This window comes from Lissotriton vulgaris, chromosome 6 (genome assembly GCF_964263255.1).
Source record: "Lissotriton vulgaris chromosome 6, aLisVul1.2, whole genome shotgun sequence".
In the NCBI taxonomy this organism is placed as follows: Eukaryota; Metazoa; Chordata; class Amphibia; order Caudata; family Salamandridae; genus Lissotriton; species Lissotriton vulgaris.
In genome coordinates, this window is record NC_141694.1 from 1609334672 (window position 1) to 1609353723 (window position 19052).

The following is a 19052-nucleotide window of genomic DNA, read 5'->3' on the forward strand; positions in this document are numbered from 1 at the left end:
CTGAAGTTGACCCAATGATGGTCACATATTTGAAAAAATATGCCAAGGACCCAAAGAAGGGCCTGGATAGATCCTGGCGGGCCTGCCAGGATAAGATGTTGGACGTCCTTGGGCCTCTCACAAAAATTTTGGACCTAGGTTACAGAGCCCAGGAAGCTTCTGCCCTCGTCAACCCTAAGGAGATGATAGAATGGGCGCAACGGGCAATTTGCCAGTTAGGTAATGCGAATTGTGCGATATCTGCGGAACGTCGCAGGTCCATCTTATTAAAGCTTGACCCTAGACTCTCTGAATTGGCCACTTCTGAGTCGGGCCCTGAGGCGGACGGCCTCCTGTTTGGCCAACCATTCCTTAAGGAACTCACGCGCTTTGTATCAACCTTTAGTGGCATCGACAAGGCGCAGGCCTCCTTGCGGAGAGCCATGCGTCCGGTTTTTGGAAAGGCCGGACGAGGTAGGGGACGCTCGTTCGGCCGTGGTTCTGCCAGTCAGTCCCAGAGGGGCAATTCATCTCAACACAGAGGCTCCTACGACGCAGGTTATTCCTCAAGAGCCAACTTCTATCCTTCCAGAAAGGGAAAAGGCCAGTACGGCAAAGGACGTTCCGGTGGTCATCAGGGACAGTACCAGGATTCCCACTCTACAGGTGAGGCTGATTCCTGCATGCGAGGTGATGTTGGGGGGTCGCATTCAGTTTTTCCTGCAGAATTGGCGCATGCTCTCCGGCGATGCTTGGGTGCTACAAACTGTTCAGGGGTTCCGAATAGAATTCTATCACCCGATGCATCAGTCTTGTCCCCCTCCTTGTCTGAGTTTTTCTCTTCAAGATCAAGTTTGTCTTTCCGAGGAGATAGATTCTCTTCTCAAAAAAGGGGCGGTGATTCCGACCACCCGTCATCCCCAGGGGTTTGCCAGCTCTGTCTTTCTGGTCGAGAAAAAAGGAGGAGGTGCTCGCCTTGTTCTCAACCTGAAAGAATTCAACGGGGGAGTCGTCTATCGACATTTCAAGATGGAGGGAATCCATCTCTTGAGGGATCTCCTTCGAGAAAAGGATTGGATGGTCAGGCTGGACCTCAAAGATGCATATCTCTCGGTTCCGATTTACAAACCGCATCGCCGTTTTCTTCAGTTTCGCTGGCAGGGAGTCTGGTACGAGTATCAGGTTCTCCCGTTCGGTCTTTCGTCGGCACCTTGGTGCTTCACGAAGCTGTTACGACCAGTTGTGGAGCATCTGCGGTCTCTGGGTGTCCGGTTGATTATTTATCTGGACGATATTCTCCTTATGGCGGATTGTCCAATCAAACTTATTCAACATCTGGAATTGTCCATCACTCTTTTACAGTCTCTGGGGTTCCTGATCAATGTTCAGAAATCAGTGTTGATCCCGTCCCAGCGTATAGTTTTCCTGGGTTTTCAGATCGACTCGATGTCTTGTCAGCTTCTCTTGCCCAACCAAAAGATGCGTTCTATCAAGAGAGAGTTGACATCTGTTATTTCCAGACCGACTGTGTCGTTGAGGTCGTTGGCACGTGTAGTCGGTCTACTGGCTTCTTCCATCCAGGCGATTTTTCCGGGTCCCCTACATTACAGGGCAATGCAGCGCCTAAAAATTCTTCATCTCCGGAAAGGCCTCGGATACTCCGATCAGATTCCTCTTACGGAGGAGGTCCGATGGGAGATGCAGTGGTGGTTGGACCACATGGAGGCCTGGAACGGCCGAGCCCTCTTCGGTGTGTCTCCGGATCTAGTGATAGAGTCCGATGCCAGTCGGTGGGGCTGGGGAGCCCGTTTCGGCTCGATCTCGACAGGGGGTCGTTGGTCCCCTCAGGAATTGACGCTTCATATCAACTGTCTGGAACTCCTAGCGGGTTCCTTTGCGATCAAATGTTTTTCCCCTCTGCAAACCAGTTGTTGTGTCCTCCTCCGGATGGACAATGTTTCAGCGGTCCGCTATGTCAACAAACTAGGCGGGACCAGGTCCAGAATCCTGGCGGAGATTGCCAAGGATTTTTGGCACTTCTGTCTGCAGAAAAAGATCACTGTTATTGCGGAGTACCTTCCGGGATGCCACAATCAGATAGCGGACTGGCACTCCAGACATCTCCGGGATTACAGCGATTGGAGGCTGCATCCTCGGGTCTTCCGTGCTCTCCATCGGCGTTGGGGTCCTTGCCAACTAGATCTCTTTGCCTCACGCCTCAATGCGCAACTTCCGCATTTTTACAGTTGGAGGCCGGACCCTCAGGCTCTGGCCACGGATGCCTTTCTCCAGCAGTGGCCATCGACCCTCTGTTATGCCTTCCCTCCATTTCTGATGATTCCCAGGGTATTGGCCTACTCCAAACGATTTCAGACGGATCTGATTCTGATTGCCCCTCTCTGGAGGGCTCAAGCGTGGTTTCCGGTCCTTCTAGAAATGTGTTCGGCTCCACCGTTTCTCCTTCCCCCTTTGTGGAATCTCCTGTTGGACCCTCTCGGAGATCCTCATCCCCTGATCCTCTCAGGCTCCCTCCCACTCCTCGCGTGGAGGATCTCGGGGATCGCTGGTCGCTCCCAGGCCTTTCAAGCGACGCTTCCAAGCTCCTTAGTGAAGCATGGGCTCCCAATACTCACAAACGGTATAAGGGGTCTTGGAAGCGTTGGTGTGATTGGTGTTCACAACACCAAGTTGATCCCGTTTCAGCAGATATCAGCATGATTGTTAATTTCTTGGCCTCCTTAGCCACCTCTGGTCTGGCTTATTCAACTATCAACGGTTTTCGATCGGCTATATCGGCGGGTCATGCCCACATAGATGGGAAACCCGCAGGTGAACATCCTTTTGTTTCCAGGTTACTTAAAGGGGTTCGTTTCGCGAAACCTCCCACTCCTAAGTATGTTACTTTGTGGGATGTGTCGGTTGTGCTCAAGTTTTTGGAGGCCTGGCCTCCCAATGCGTCTTTATCCCGCAAACAATTATCTGCAAAACTAACTATGTTGTTATGTTTGGTCTCCTGCAAGCGCGTGTCAGACGTACACGCTTTGGACCTGGCGGGTCGCAGCTTTACTCCTGAAGGAGTTTCCTTTCGTCTCTCCAGACGTACCAAATCTAATACACCTTCTATTTCTTATCCTTCTTTCCCTTCTCACCCCAACCTCTGTGTGGTTCAATGCCTCAAGGCTTATGAGGTGAGTACTGCTTCTTTGCGCTCTGACATGCAGGGTCCACTTTTTATTGCATTGCAAAAGCCTTTCCGCCCTGTCTCTCCAGCTACCTTGGCGCGCTGGGTGCGGGGTCTTATGTCTGAAGCTGGAATTGATGTTTCTGTTTTTGGCGCACACTCTGCACGGGGTGCGATGGCGTCCAAAGCCTATTCCATGGGTGTTACTCTGTTTGATATAATGAAGGCTGCAGATTGGTCATCTGCTTCTGTGTTTAAGACCTTTTATTTTAAACCTATCAATAGTGTTGCGTCTGTAGTAGTGGATCAGCTTTGAACAAGCATAATCGGAGCCTCCTGTCCTGACATAGAATTAAAAATTTGCAAACATTCGTGACAAGAATTTTCAATTCTATTAAGGACGAGGAGGCGAGGATTATCCCACCCGTTGTCTATGCATGTATTGATTAGATTGTTACTATGCAATACTTCAAAAAATCTTTCATAATGATATGTGAAGAATGCTTTGATTTTTTCTATACCCACCCTTATTTGCTCATGATTACACAGGATGTGTATTACGGCTTGTGTCTTTTTTCAGGCTCTGATCCCAAGTGAGGTTCCTCCGGCTCCGTCCTTGTGGAAGTTCTGCTGCGAGTTTCTACTCCTCGTTGGCCTGCTCCTGTTCCTTTGGATTTTGGAAGTTCCTCCGCCTCCTACTTCGGATTTTGGCCCTTTTGGATGATGTTCTCCTGGGTTCCTCTGATGTTACTTGGTTCTTCATTTTGGATTTTGGACAAAGAAAGAGGAAGTGGTTACCTCTGAGACTGTTTATATACTAGGGGTGTACTCTATGGTTGCCCTGTTTCTGTTTTTTCTTTACTGTAATGTGATTGGCTGCTATGTGTCAGTAAAGAAATGAGACTAAGCATAATCCTCGCCTCCTCGTCCTTAATAGAATTGAAAATTCTTGTCACGAATGTTTGCAAATTTTTAATCATCCTGCATGTATTCAGTACCTAGATAGCCTTGCCAGGTCGGCGGGAGTTTCCTGGGGCTAATGTTATATGGTTCCCTGATTTCCCCCTAGAGGGAGAAACTCCATGATTTGGTATATGGCATGGGGGTACACAATACTCTTATTTTGGGTTTCACATCAATCCTCCCATGGGAAGAGCCACCGGGACCACACCCTTCCAGTCCCGCCTACATCCCCTCCGAGCCCCGCCCCATTGGTACCTCCTTACACTCCCTTGCACCGGAAGGGTGCCCCCAGCCACGCCTCCCCCTTGTTCCTGCCGAAGCTACTTACCGCTCATGACAAAACTTTTGCCTCATACCAGAGCGGGCACAGAACCGCCCCGCCCACTGCACGCCCCAGGCCAATCCCCAGATACTCCGATACCGAGCAACCAATGGACGAGTCGGCAGCGACACAATGACTGACTACTCAGGTCACCAATCATAGGAACGCGCCTACCTAGCACAGAAGGGCTGATTGACGCTGACGCCAGCCGATCCACAAAAAGTGTCTTGAAACGTGAGGTTGATGTGCAATTATCGTAACCGATCGAAAGACAGCATCTTGCTATCACATGGTTGATAGACTTCTTTGCCGACTAATCAATGGGCGACTCTGTAGCCGAAGAACCCGCCTTCAATGTTGCAAATGAGGTCAGAAAACACGATTTGTGTTTGCGCGATGCCATTTGACTGACGTTGCTAGCAGACAATGATAGTTACTCTGTTCTGGGCGGGTGTTCCGTTACTGTATGTCAAAGGCCTCGTCAAGAAAAGTCGTGTTCATGAGAAACCTGAACTGCAGAAGAGTGCGCGGTATCCCGAGCCAAAATGGCTACTACCACGCATCTACTTGTTTTCTACATGATCAGTCTAATACAAACAAAAAAACATTAGTAAAAAACATTGTCATTTACAGCGCCAATAGCTCTAACATTTACAACGCCAGTAGCTCTAACTTTCACAAATGCGAGACTGATTTGCAAATCCTTGCTTCTTTTTGACAATGTTAAATAGAATAAGAAAAATAACTGGCAAAGCAAAAGATGAAATGTATTGACATTGTCATTGCTTGTAAAACTACCATATATTAATGAACACCCACTTTAGTAGACAAGTGTGTGTTGTGGAGTCATAATACCACTTTGTAACTTTACCCCTTCCGATGCTGCTTCTACCAGAACCCTTCACCTATCGTAGGAAAGTTATTGTGGGCGAGAGTGGCGAGGAAGGAGGCAGTGGAGCAGCAACGGCCAAAAAACAGTGGCTCGCATATATGGGAATCTTCGGCTAGCAGGAGAAAGCTGTGTCTCACTAGCACAGGGACAACTAAAGAGACAGCTTAAAGAAGGAACATGCTGAGAGACACTGCACAGATGGACTGACAAAGTAGAAACAGTGCGTAGAGCATGGTCTCCTACTTTTTTTGTACAATGCGAGCTACTTTTATTTAATGAAATAGTACCGGGCTACAAATGGCTTTTTCCATTGATGCATTAGTGACTGCATTAAATCCAATCACAAAAGTGACCACAGCTTGCAGGATTACTAGCATTGACCTCCAGATGTATGTCACCTAATCAAGTAACAAAATATTGGCATGCCAAAATATAATTTTTAGAATAGTAACTTATAGATGTAGATAAGTATTGATTTACTGTGCTTAGCTCCACATTTACATACCCCGAAGATACACATACCTTCAAGATAAATAGATGTGGAGTTAAGAATGTAAATAAAATCAAACTTACCTCTAAACACGATATTGTCGAAGTCGATATTCTAGGTTCAATGTTTAGGGTGATATTTAAAACTCAATAAAGTAGTGGGACACCAGCCACCCCAGTGCATAAGAGAGCGTTACTAACAGCAACATAAGTAAAAGCTTTAACAATGTAAAACTCCTCCACATAATTAATGGATTGACAGCCACAGCAGAAAGTGGTCACTGGCACGAAGGAAAAAGCAACAGCTATAAATCTCTACTCGGTTTGAACTATCATTCAAAGAGCATCTATAAATATGTTCTGATTTGTAACCATTTTTTTTTTAAATATCAGCATATTAATTTCTCAAAATACATGATTTTCTCCTAATATACATGCCTCCGCTCTCTCTGGCAGCCCCCACTTTAGCAGCTCCACACTGGCTATTGCTAGCACTTCTTTTCTGACTCAGGTTTTACAAGTAATGTACGACTGATAAAGTGGCTCTGGCTTGCACTCACTCGAAGGGTATGGAGATGTGTAGCGTTGCCATCTTCAAAATGGCTAGACCCTCGCGAATTATGGATATGCTGGGCTTCACTTAGGGAGCTACTCTCAGGTTGTTGACAAGCTACAAGTAGCTCTTGAGCTACCCGTTGAATACCCCTGGTATTGAGAAAGAACAGAAAACGTGCGCATAGACAGATAGCAATAAAGCAGAGTGCAGCGCGGCTGAGTGCATTGAGAGATAGACCGGCAGAGCGAAAGGCACTTCAGAAAGAGTGCAGAGTGTGAGAGTAACAAGGCGTATATAGGGAGAGGGTACAGAAGCAGAGACAAAGTAGGCAGGAAGCTCTAGACAACATATAGAGACAGGGAGAGCAGACATTTTAACAGACAGTGCCGATTGCGTGCAACAAACAAAGACAAAAGTGCAGAGAGGGCTGAGCCAAGGATTGTTCTGACTGGGAAAGAGCAGAGATGGATTGCTAGAGAGCATAGAGAAAGTGCAGGGGGCGTAGTGCAGACAGCACAGAGAAATGGGGACTGCATTTAGACAGAATGGACAGACACAAGGTCGATGTTTTCATTAGTCTGACAAGATGCCAGTCAGGACATGGTAGAAGGTAGTCCCATTTTATGGTCTTGCATTATGAACACTTCCGAACAAATCGTGGGGCATATTATCAAGCCAGGGCGATAAAATTATCGTCGCTTTATCGGCAGGAAACTGCTGATAAAGTGGCGCTAATGAGCTTGATAATATGCTCTATGGAATTCCAATTGAAGCTCATGTTAGATGTCCTTCACATTTAACATGAGCTTCGATTGGAATTCCATAGAGCATATTATCAAGCTCATTATCGCCACTTTATCGGCAGCTTCCTGCCGATAAAGCGGAGATAATTTTATCGCCCAGGCTTGATAATATTATTATTATTATATTTCTTATACAGCGCCAGAATCAACCCCCGAAGGGGTATCTCCGCACTTGCCTTGGGAACCCGTCCTGGTTTTTCCCTGTGAGATAGCCCCTACAGGGCATCCCCAAGGTGAAAGCCAGGCATCCCCCCGCGGGGGGCCGTTGTGGAGATTAAGCAAGCTTAATGCCCAGAGTTGCAGAGTGTGAACCCATGATTAGGTCAGGCACCGAAGCGAGAATTATCGAGTCCGTGGACATTTGAGCTCAACACCCTGCCGCGTCGGGAATCGAACCCTGGTCCCGGGTCTGACCTCTGCTTCAGGGTCTGCCTGCTCTAACCAGTGAGCCACACTTCTCCACTTATGCCCCCCTGTGTCTTAAGCAAAAGGCCTCAAGAAGCTTCTAAACTCTAAAGATGCCAATTGTGCCCCTTTAGGAGACCAGCATTCCCCAAAACAAGCTTGTCCGTGCCCATCAAGTCGCTATTCATGCAGGCATTGTACGCTAAGGAAGTGCAAGATTACCCTGCTCCCACTTCTGAGCACCTCAACTATGACCATGGACATAAATGGAATCATTCATAAGATGAGGAATTTGCAGGAAGAATTATCCATTGGAAAAAAAAAGTTATCTTCAGTAATGATATTTCTAGTGGATACCATATGTTCCTGCAGATTCCTAACCACCCTTCCCCTCCATCCTTCTGAGATAGTGGCATATAACTGTTATTTCTGCTGTATTATTCAGTTGTCATTGTTTTTTTAACTTACATATTCAAGGCTTTGTTAGATATAGAAAAGAATTAAGAAAGTAATGCCAGAGCACCATGCATCACATTACGTGGGATTATGTCGTTACATCCTGGTTAAATTGAGCCACGAATGGAGACTTGTGGCACCATCTCTCTGCCCTTTAGAACTTTTGCTAAGGTGAAAGGTTTCCAGATCCAGTCTGGAATCTGTGAGAAGATACTGTATCCACCAGAAATATCATTACCAAAGCTAAGTAACTTTTTCTTCACAGCCCTCCTTGTACATACACACACACTCATCAAATCCCATCTTAAGCACCAATGCCTGCAGTCCTCCCAGGTATGTGTGGAGTATCATCTTCATCTATTTTTTTCCATAAGACCTAACTTTGTCATCTCTGTCACACCTGAACTTCTGTGGCCACTATGCCCTTTCTTGTCACCACATTTCACAGTATCACTCTTTACCTTTGTCTTCTTCTAACAACCCCATTCTTCTTCAAGAGGTTGACATCACTAAAAGTTTATTTTGTCTTCATTTAACATATCTTTTGCTGTGCATGTACATGTCAAATTTCTGGCTAAACATACATGTTTTAGGAAATTTGTTTATTAAAATACTTCTAACACCTAAAAGAGAAATAGCAAATCAACAAGCTGTACAAAATGCATTCATTATCATTCGAAGGAAAGTGTTTATATCATGTTAACTGGAGCTGATGAATTGATTAGAAAAATGTTATTGGTAAACTCTAACCATCTGTGTAAGGTTGGGCTGACGAATTCGTTTTTAGTTCCAGTGAACTGAGGGATCCAAAGCTGAAATGGATGTTAGGGATAGCATTGAAGGAGGCATACTGGCACCTGAAGAGTTAATTGACCTCAGCGGACTGTACCAATCGTCATGCGGGTGAGAAGGTGGTGGAGCAGTAGACAAGTGTGGATGATTGCTTGAACATGGAAACTGACCAACAGTAGGATGCGGAGAGTAGCTGGTACTAGCTAAAGAGGAGAAGCGTGGCATGTGGTTGAGGGAATGTGGATACTGAAACTGGCGGGATGGAGTGGATCCTGAGCACATTCCCGGCATTAGATTACTGCAGGATGGAATCACAGAGGACGTCAGTGATTTTTGGATCACCCTTTCATGCTTGCGATGCTTCGCTCTTCGATTTTGGAACCACACCTTTAGAAGATATGAAACATAACTTTTATCACTAAAGTATAGCTAGCAGTGACCACAATTCGTTGATTGTAATAACTCAATATATGTAAAAGAATGACAAGAGATAGTTAAAATGTTCTGAATATTATTATACTTCTTTAAATAAACTTAACTCTTAACAAGTCATGTCTTGCACATGCACAAGACAGTATATACATTACATAAACAACTATTTGTGTGTCTCAGCTAAAATTGCAATATTCATCTTTACTAGACATTATGTCAATTATCTGTAGCATCAACATTTTGTATACAACTAATTCCAATACAGTTCCAGTATTGTTTCAGACTTCTAATTTGCCTCCTTTTTGTTTTCAGAACTTGACCGGCGGGAGCAGAGCACCAAAACTATAGACCAAACAGCTGCCATAATATTGTTTTGTTAGTTTCATCGCTTTGGAAGCTCATGGGTGATAGCTCAGTGTGGTTCTACTGGGGGTATGAGGACTGGGGACATAGAATTGGATTAAGGGGTTACTGGGAGGGCAGGTTCAGGGCATTGTAATTTACTGAAGGCTGAAGGGCAATCCAAATAGCTCGCTTAACTGCTCAGGGAAATGTTGGTCTTTGCTCCATACAATTCAGTCTTGGCCAAAATCTCTGTAATTTCTTGTTGGAAATTGGGTTACTGATTGAGGGGTTGAACCCCTACTCAAGGAGCTACCATTATCTCTATCAGGGTGAACAAGAGAACCCCAGATTAGCGTGTGCTTGACCCTCTGGTTGCTTGGTACAAAGCAGTCAGCTTAACTTAGAGGCAATGTGTAAAGTATGTATGCAGCACCTCAAACAGTATTAACATAAAAACACTGCACAAGAAAAATCCCACAACAATTTAGAAAAACAAAGTAAAATTTACGAAATTATTTGAGATTAAAACAACAAAAATCCAATCCGTAGAAACAGCTATGCAATTTTAAAGTTTTAGGTGGAAACAGCGCAAAGAAGCACAAAGCGCCAACTGTGGTTACCTGGTCAAGCCGGACTCAGACAAAGTCACAAATTCAGGCTGACTGCGAAGGAGTGCGGACCGGATACAGGCACCAAGTTTGGCCTGCTTAACAAACTACCTTAAATCCTAGTTTGCGGAGCATTGTGAGATCCCGCATCAAGAATACATTGCTCAGCAGTGGTTCAGAGGAAGTTGCGGGCTGCATTGTGGAGTCCTGCGTCTTCGTCGACGAGGGGCTTGCAATGTGAAGTCCAGCAGTAAGGATGTGTAGCACAGCAGCAGATCAGAAGAAGCTGTGGGAATGCGATGACAAGACCTGCATTGTCGTCGAAGATGCCGTCCACAATGGGCTTGCGATGCAAAGGCCTACATCGAAAATGCGTTGCACAGCAGCAGTTCTGAAGAGACTGTGGGCTATGATGCGAGGTCCAGTGTCGGGAATGTGTCACGAAGCTGAGACCCATCATGCTGTACCAGCTCTACCCACAGGACAACAGTTGGCCTGGCAGATCACCTTCAGGCCCACTTCGAAGGGTCCTGGCCTGGGGTGGCACCGCTTGAGGGTAGGGCTCGCAGCGAATAGAGTTCAGGTGCTGGATGCAAAGTGGTTGGAACCTTTGCTGTCTCTGAGTCTCAAACCAAGAGGCCAGTCAATTAGCCCTTGGAGTCACACTGGTGGTCCTGGGTACAAGATGCAGGTCCAGGCCTCTTCACTCAAGCTGCAGGGCATCAGAATAGCAATCCAACTTGTGGGGTAGCACAGATTTCCTTCTGAGTCTTCCACAGGTCCAGAGTTGTATTTAAAAGTTGGGCCTGAAGGTCCAATATTTATTTCTGGTGCCTACTTTAAAATAGGAGACGTTTCTAGAGGTTTGCCCCCCAGAGGTGTCTCGAATTTCCCGCTTCCCTGCCCCAACCCCAGCTTGACAGAGGTCATAAAAGACTAGTGTCAACCCCTTGGTGAGTGTGCTCAGTCAGAGCCTTTGTGATGTGCAAGTGTGGTAGATGACAGCTCCTCCCCCTCATCAAGTCAGAGATGGCCCATCCTGCCAACATCGATTCCCCCTTTGTCTTTCTGTCTCGGAGCAATACACAAAGACCTACTGCCAGCTACACCTAATCATGTGAACTAGGATGAAGGATACAGAAACCAAATTTTTAGGACAAGAAAATTACATCTTTCTAAAAGTGGTAGTATCAGAATTTTGACTTCAAATCTGACTTTACTATTAAAGAGGAATTTGAATTTCAATTCCTTAGTCACCAAACTCGACATTCATACCTGCTCCCAATTGAAAGTTGTCACTTATTAAATGTAATAAGTTAACCCAATGTTATCCTACGGGGGAAGCAGACCTTTCAGAAGTGAAAAACAAATGTAGGGTTTTTTCACTACCAGTACATGTACAAATTAACAGTACATTACCAACCTTTAAATACATTGCACCCTGCACTCTGGGCTGTGTGGGGCCTAGCCTAGGGGAGATCTATGTATTAAAAAGGAAGATTTAGCCTTGGCAAAAGGTTTATTCTGACAGGTCGAAATGGCAGTATAAACTGCGCACACAGGCTATAATGGCAGGCCTGAGACATGTTTACCGGGCTACTTAATTGGATGGCACAATCAGTGCTGCAGGACCACTAGTACCATTTAATTCACAGGCCCTGGATATATGTAGTACCACTTTACTAGAGATTACAAGTAAATTAAATGTGCCAGTTGGATGTAAGCCAACTTTACCATGTTTAGAGGAGAGAGCATAAGCACTTTAGCACTAGTTAGCAGCAGGACCCTGCAGAGAGGAGTATGTCCAACAATTCTGTACTGCCTTTTATTATGTATCATAGCCTTTGTATTCCTTTTAAAGAAAGCTCATTCTGTACAGGTTAATTTTTTTTCTCTGTACCAGCAAATATGCTTAGATTTTCTTTTCTTGCCTTCGTTTTTGTTCGGTCATTTTTTTTACGCAGGGTTTTAAGACCGTCCATTAGAATGTTGTGTATTCTTATCCCTTTGTGGTTCCTCTGTGTATACTTTTCTAAGATGGCATCCGCGTTAAATGTATATGTGTATGACTTTACCGAGCCTAATATTTCTCGTTTTTAACTTTATTCCATATTTAACGTTTTATTAGGTATGATAAAAAAGGTGGGCATTCCTGGTTGTGCTCCCCCCACCCCCCCCAACTTTCCCTTCTAGGTTTTCGTAACTACGACTGAGCAAGTGATTATAGAATTGCCAAAGTGGCGAAGTATGACACACTTGAGTTTTTTATACCGTGATAGGGCAATTCGAAAAGGGTAGCTAGCCCATTGGGCGCCTTTATTTACTTCAGATGTAGACTACTAAGTAACAGGACCCTTCCTTTCCAGATGAACCCCTTGATCTCATACTCTGCACCAGCGTATTACAATTGAAAGACACTAGTGGTTAGGTAGCTATTTAATACCACTGGACAGTACAGAAATTCTGGCTACAGACACTGGGAGTCAGTTATGGGGGAGCAGTGTTGGGCTGAACAATGGGACATATTAGTGCTTCCAAACTCCCACCACTTCTAAAAGTTACAGACACACATTTTTGCCCTTTAAATTCTTAAATAGATTTTATTTTACATTGGCTTTGCACCATAAAATTGATCTCGGGCTGATCATGCCTTTCCCAAATGCGAAGTTCAACGTGCCTTAGCTCTGGCCAGATGTTCAGTTCTTTGGGAGAGAATCTATTTGAATGATATTGAAAATCATAAACTTTGAAGTTCAAAAATCCACATTAGTGACCCTGCCGGGATATGTAGCAGTTATCTTCACACCAGTGAAGAGTAGTGATGAGATGGATCAACGGCCCTGTCCCACTCTCTAAAGGTTGGCTGCATAGCGGTTGACAGGGTAAGATAAAAACTTCAAAACATATGCCCCTCTATAGTGCATGAAGCAGCCAGGTCCCTGTTATATATGAGCCATAGTTGAAGCATATCTGCATTACAAGGAGGAATTGATAATATATCAACATATTTACTAAATTGGAGTGCTTGTTCACAGAAGCTGGTGTAGCTATTTCGAGGGAGACATGAAGTAGATCGAATTACAATGGCTTTTCTGTGTATCCAGTAGCAGTCTAGTCGTTGAACTGGAGACTACAAAACAGGACGCTGCATGAGCGTGCAATGGACTGGGGCAGCAGGCGCCCCGACGGCTTGCCTAAGGCAAGCCCGTATGCGCCCGTCAGCGTCCCGGAGGTGACCGTCGCTGGGAACCCTACTGGTTGCACATCAGGTGATCAGTACGCACACGATTACCGATTGAGTTATAGCAGAGAAAGTCTACTAGCGTTTGAAAAGTGTGTGAGCTGCCGCTCCCACTTTACTCACAGTAGACACAAACCACCTCACCTGCAAACACTGTAATTGGTCTGCCTACCCCCCCTGGTGCAGGTGTGTAGCAAGAGGGGGTAACTGTCATGCGCGCTTCCCCTCCTCTGAATCCTGGGATCGGGAACAATCTGAAAGCAGTCCCTATGAACACCAGATCTATAAAAAACAAAGTGAGTTTCAGCTTTGTGACCTCCTCACTGATCTTATGCCTGACATTATGTTTATAACTGAAACCTGACTTCATGCTGGCTCCAACCCTACCATCGCTAATGCGATCCCCATGGCTATCTGATAATATGAAAGGATAGGCCAGGTGGCAGAGGTGGGGGCGTGGCCATTCATAAAAACACTTTCCCCTGCTCATCACTACGTATTGCAGAGTTATAAGGAGCCGAGGGCCTCGGTTTCCTTTTGACTGTGTCAGCTCACCAGTCCATCGCTGGCATAGTAATCTATAGACCACCGGGATGGCAGGTCTGTTCTTGGAGTCCCTTGGTCATGCCATCTCTCCTATTGTGGCCAAACACAGGCACTGCTTGGTACTTGGGGATTTTAATATCCAAAAGGACCAATCAACTGAACCGGAGTCCTTGAAGCTGTGTGAATCCCTAAGTATCCTCAACCTGACCCCATATCCTGCTCCCTACTCACGAAAAGGGCCACATCCTGGACCAGATCTTCTCTATAATCAGGATTGAAATAGACGAAACACTCCCTATTATCTGGTCCGATAATTTCTTACTTACCTTTAGAGTTTGTAAGGAATCAGGAAGGTCTCCATCATACTGCAAACCGCGGGCCTGCAGCTTTAGGCCTTTTGATCAGCTTACTTCAGAGGCCTTAGCTAGTTTACTTAGGTTACATCCTATTCCTTTCAGCGGAAACTTAGAGAGTGATGCGCTCTCTTTAGAAAGCTGACTCCAGGATCGTGCTATGGAACTACCCCCCCCCCTAAACTCGAGTAGCAAAATCCTGTGGAGCTTCTGCCCCGTGGTTTATGGGGGCCTAAGAAAGAGCAAAAGCGCTTGCAAGTGCCTTGAGAGAATATGGAGGAAGGACCTTGTTGGTCTTGGCCCTTTTCCCAATTTTTTTTCGCTTTTCACACCCTTATTTTAGGACGTCTCCCCCATGGTGAAGAAAGGTGTAGGCCATGTGTGGAGTGGGATGTCCAGTGTAATGTAATGCAATGGTGTGTGCACTTATTAACCCCCATAGTAGAAATGTACCCTGGTAGCGTGCTGCATTTAAAATGGACGCCATGGCTGTGTTTTGTGCCACCTGACTGCAGTAGGTTAGCGGTCTAGTTGTTTGGTACCCAGCCATCCCAGCATTTGGAGGTAAAGCCTGGCACCCAGGGTGCTCTACTCCTCCCCCTCAGCCAGTAAGAATCAGTTCCCCAGAGGATTCCAGAAGCTTCTGGCACTGACTGGTAGGTGGGGTGAGGAGCATATAAATAAGGGGGCTGTGCCACCATGTGCTCAGTCAGAGCAGGGACAGGAACGTGAGGGGACCTACTGCCAGGAGGAACCGCCACTTGGGCCTGTGTGCTGGACCCTGCACTCAACTAAAACCCCTCTGCTGTCCACGGGGCTAGTGGAAGCCCCACTGCAGGAGTACAGGCTGCTGTACAGGAGGAATACCACGCTACAGTGGAGAATGGTGAAAGCCTACCGCCCTGTCCTGATGAGTACCCACTGACTGCTGACCTTGCCCAGTAGTGCTTGCTGCTATGCCCCCTGGCCCTGGAAGAAGAAGAACTCTATATTGGGCTGGACTGGATCCCCCCCAGGAGGTGAGGAGCATTACCCTGGGGCCCCTGAGGCTGCTGGTGGGACCAAGCGCCTCATGGGCGCTGCATCAGAAGTGCCCGGGGAAGAGGAGTGTCTGCCCTCCACAGCGCTGGGCTAAGAAAGCGCTGTAGTTCTGTGGACCGAGCCTAAATAATAGGCGCAGGACCCCCGTCAAGCGCTATACAGAAGGACCCTGCTACCAGCCCTGTCCCTTCCAGGTGCTGTTGCCTCGTGAAGCGCTGTGCCCCCTGGGTGCTGTGGAGTCCCGAGTGTTCACCTGTTTTTGCCCCTCTCGGACTGTGGCTTCGAAGAGCTACTGGCTCACCTCACCGCCGCGGCCTTGCTGCCAAATCCCGACGTCGAGGGAACCAAGTTGGTGGGAAATGACCGGAGCGGGAGCCCACCCCGCTGGTCCTTGCCCCTGCAGACAAGAACAGGCCGGGTGAGGTCGGCCGTAGTGCTGCTGCAGCGGGGGCTCTCGTGTAGGGCAGAGAGCCCCGCATATTGCCGTACCTGCAGCCCGGGAAGCAGGACGAAGCAGTCTGGAGCCCAGGCAGCCCCCGCAAGAGCTTGGTGAGTGCAGCGGAAGTGGGAGACTGCCGGAGGCCCCCAGAGGCACGGGGAGAGGCCTTTTGAGGAGCTGGGGGTGGGAAGTGTCGGGGCACGTGTCGGCGCCCACCCTCCTGGATCAATACTTCGGGAAGGCACTCGGCGGCACCACAGTTGCGGGCGCTGTACTGTTGGGGCCATAATTATTTTGATGCCCCCGTAGGGCTCCCACGTAAACTGTGACGCCAGAGACCAATCTGCAGCCGTGGGCAGGCTTATGTTGAATGCCAGGTTGTGCCTCTGCCCCATGGGGAGGGCATTGTTCAGGGGGGCCCGGCTAAGGTTGATGCCAATCGAATGCTGATGCTCTGCCCCCTGTTTTTTTGCGCCCTAGGAGGTGCTGTGGTCCTGCCTGATGTCAGAGTATAGGCCTACGGTAGACCAATGCCTAATGTATTCATGCCAGGGAAGGTTTTTAGGCCCAGTGACTGTGGGAGGACATCTACCCATGCCCTAGGACTTTCTGCTAAGAGGGTGATGTGTAGCCTAATGCCATGCATGATGCCTGTTGTGTTTAACAGTGTTGACCATGCTTTTGGTCTCAGGAAGCTACCCTAGGTTCACCTGTTATGCCCCTGAGTTAGGTCTAATGTCTGCATGCCTTCCTGTTCATCTGCCTTGCACGCCTATTGTCCTTTTTGCAGGAGATGCTAATGCAAGCCAAACTGTGCTTTAACTCCTAATGTTTTATTTTATGCTGGAAGCCTGCTGTTATTCGCCTACTGCTAAAGTTAGGCCTCTATGTTCTCATGCTTGTGCTGGTGAGGTATAGTGAGATGATATGCCTACGGGATTGCTCATTCTTGGATTGATGCTGTTGATATAAGTACCTGCATAAGGTTATGCTAAAGGTTAATGCTAATGTTTTAATTGCACTATTGACCCTAATGGACTTACCTTTTTCTTCTTTTTCCTTTGCACCTGTACATAATCCCCCCTGTATATATTGCCCTGGCGCCAGTTGGCGCAGTATTGTGACTACTGTGATTTCTGTTGCAGATTTGAGACAATATAAAAGTTATTCTTTTTCAACAAAACTGGTGTTGTGTATCTTTTTGTGGTGTGTTGTCTGTGTGTACTGCGTGGATGCTTCACACATGTCCTCAGGAGTTTGGCCTGCCCGCTCTGCACCATGCTACCCCCGTAGAATTGGCTACCCCATTTCTAACAGACCTCAACCCCGTGAATAAAATTGCTTCAAATTGGCCCTGAAAGCCCAGTACGTCAAAGTTTGTGAGAAAAAAAGAGTTTCCTGTCTATGAAAATGGAACAAGCTGGGAATAGCAGTAAAAAACTCTTTAAAATTGTACAAGATTTCTCCTCCCCTAACGCAATCAGTAGCCCATTCGCCCCCACTAATGAATGGACAAATCACATTGCACAATACTTGTACAATAAAATTAAAACCATCCAAGATTCATTTAGAGAGCCACCTCAAGCAAAGGATGGCAACACAGGTTTGTCCCCCCCCCTGTTATTGTCAACTCAAGTGGGGCCCTTTTGCACTTCTCCCCAATTTCACCACCCAAAACACTTACAATAATGAGAGCGTTGAAATCTGTCTCACCCTCAGACCTGTGCCATGTGAAAGTATTGGCATCTATAGCTGAGGTGATCAATCCTGCTGGTAATTCGGTTTAGAACCTCTCCCTGTCCGAGGGGTTGATGCCGGATAGCTGGAAACTCTGAAAAAGCGTATCAGCTTTTAAAGAAACCGTTAGCGGATCCCTCTGTAGCCAGTAGCCACAGGCCAATATCGCTGTTACCTTTTCTCTCTCAAACTCAGGAGAAATATGTAAATGCTGTTATTACAGGTTTTGTAGAGGCCAATCATGTATTACACCTGAGCCAGTCAGGTTTTAGACCCAATTTTAGTACAGAGACGGCCTTACTGGAAGTTTCAGAAACTATCAAAATGACTCTTGACAGAGGAGGCAAAGCAGTTTTGATTCTATGGGGCCTCTCCACGGCTTTTGATACCGTGCCCCATGATTTACTCCTGCAGACTTCAGGACTGCAGCATTGGTGGCATGGTCCTTAGGTGGTTCCCTTTCCTTTTGGAAAGCCGGCAGCAAACAGTATTGTCCCCAGGACCGGACTGGCTATAGCGGGCACCGGGCAATCCCCCAGTGCGCCGCACGGGTGGGGGGACGGTTTGGGGCCCCTGAGGGCCGTTTTTGTTACAGGGCCGTTTTTGCAGTAACACAATCGGCCAAAAACCGGCCCTGGCAAAGAGCTCGGCAGTACCCACAACCCCCTGGGGGAGGGGGGCCAGCCGAGCACTTTGCCAGGGCCGGTTTTGGTTCCCAGTCCGGCCCTGATTGTCCCCTCTTTCTCGCCCCCCATCCCCCTTTGAAAGTTGGAGTCCCACATGTCTCCGTTTTGAACCCAACTCTGTTTAATGTATACATGTCTCCCCTGGCGCGTCTGTCAGAGGCATACGATGCTAAAGTTATATTTTACACCGATGACACGCAGCTGTTTTTCACCTGCGAGAAGGTTGATGTACTGAGGGGTAGCAAGATAAATGCTTGCCTGGCGAAGGTGTTCGCCGGGTTCAGACAAAATCAACTGCTATGCAATACCAAAAAGTAAGAATTCTTTTTTTTGGGCCATAACCCAGGCGAGAAATGGCACCAATGGTGGCCTCAGAACATTTTCCCCCCAGCTAGTCCATTAACCACCGGGAAACACCTTGGGGTGAAACTGGACTCTGACATGTCTATGAAGTCCCAGGTTCAAACAGTGGCCGGCATGTGCTTTGGGTTACTGGAAATGTTGAGAAACTTCCTCCGGACACTTCCAGTTTCACATAGGAAAACAGTGGTCCATGCCCTGATTACATCTAGGCTGGATTATGTCTATGTTCTGTACTTGAGCCTCCCAGACTACCTTTTGGGCCACCTGCAGGTGGTACAAAATGTAGCGGCTATAGCAATACTTATGGTAGGCCCCAGGACACACATAAGCCCCCACCTGAGGTCCCTGCACTGGCTCCCGGTGCAAGAGAGGATAAACTTCAAAGCCCTAGTACAGGCCATTAAGGCCTTCCATAACATAGGG

General features: G+C 47.0%; 1 protein-coding gene across 1 annotated transcript in view; it reads right to left on the bottom strand.

The window, feature by feature from the left end:
* Positions 1-8829: 8829 nt before the first annotated feature.
* LOC147709200 (uncharacterized) overlaps positions 8830-19052 on the bottom strand; it is a 92256-nt gene continuing 82033 nt past the window's right edge. The window contains exon 4 of the mRNA XM_086925896.1: positions 8830-9225. Coding sequence (XP_086782022.1) covers positions 8830-9225 — 396 coding nt within the window. The remainder of the gene's footprint in view (positions 9226-19052) is intronic.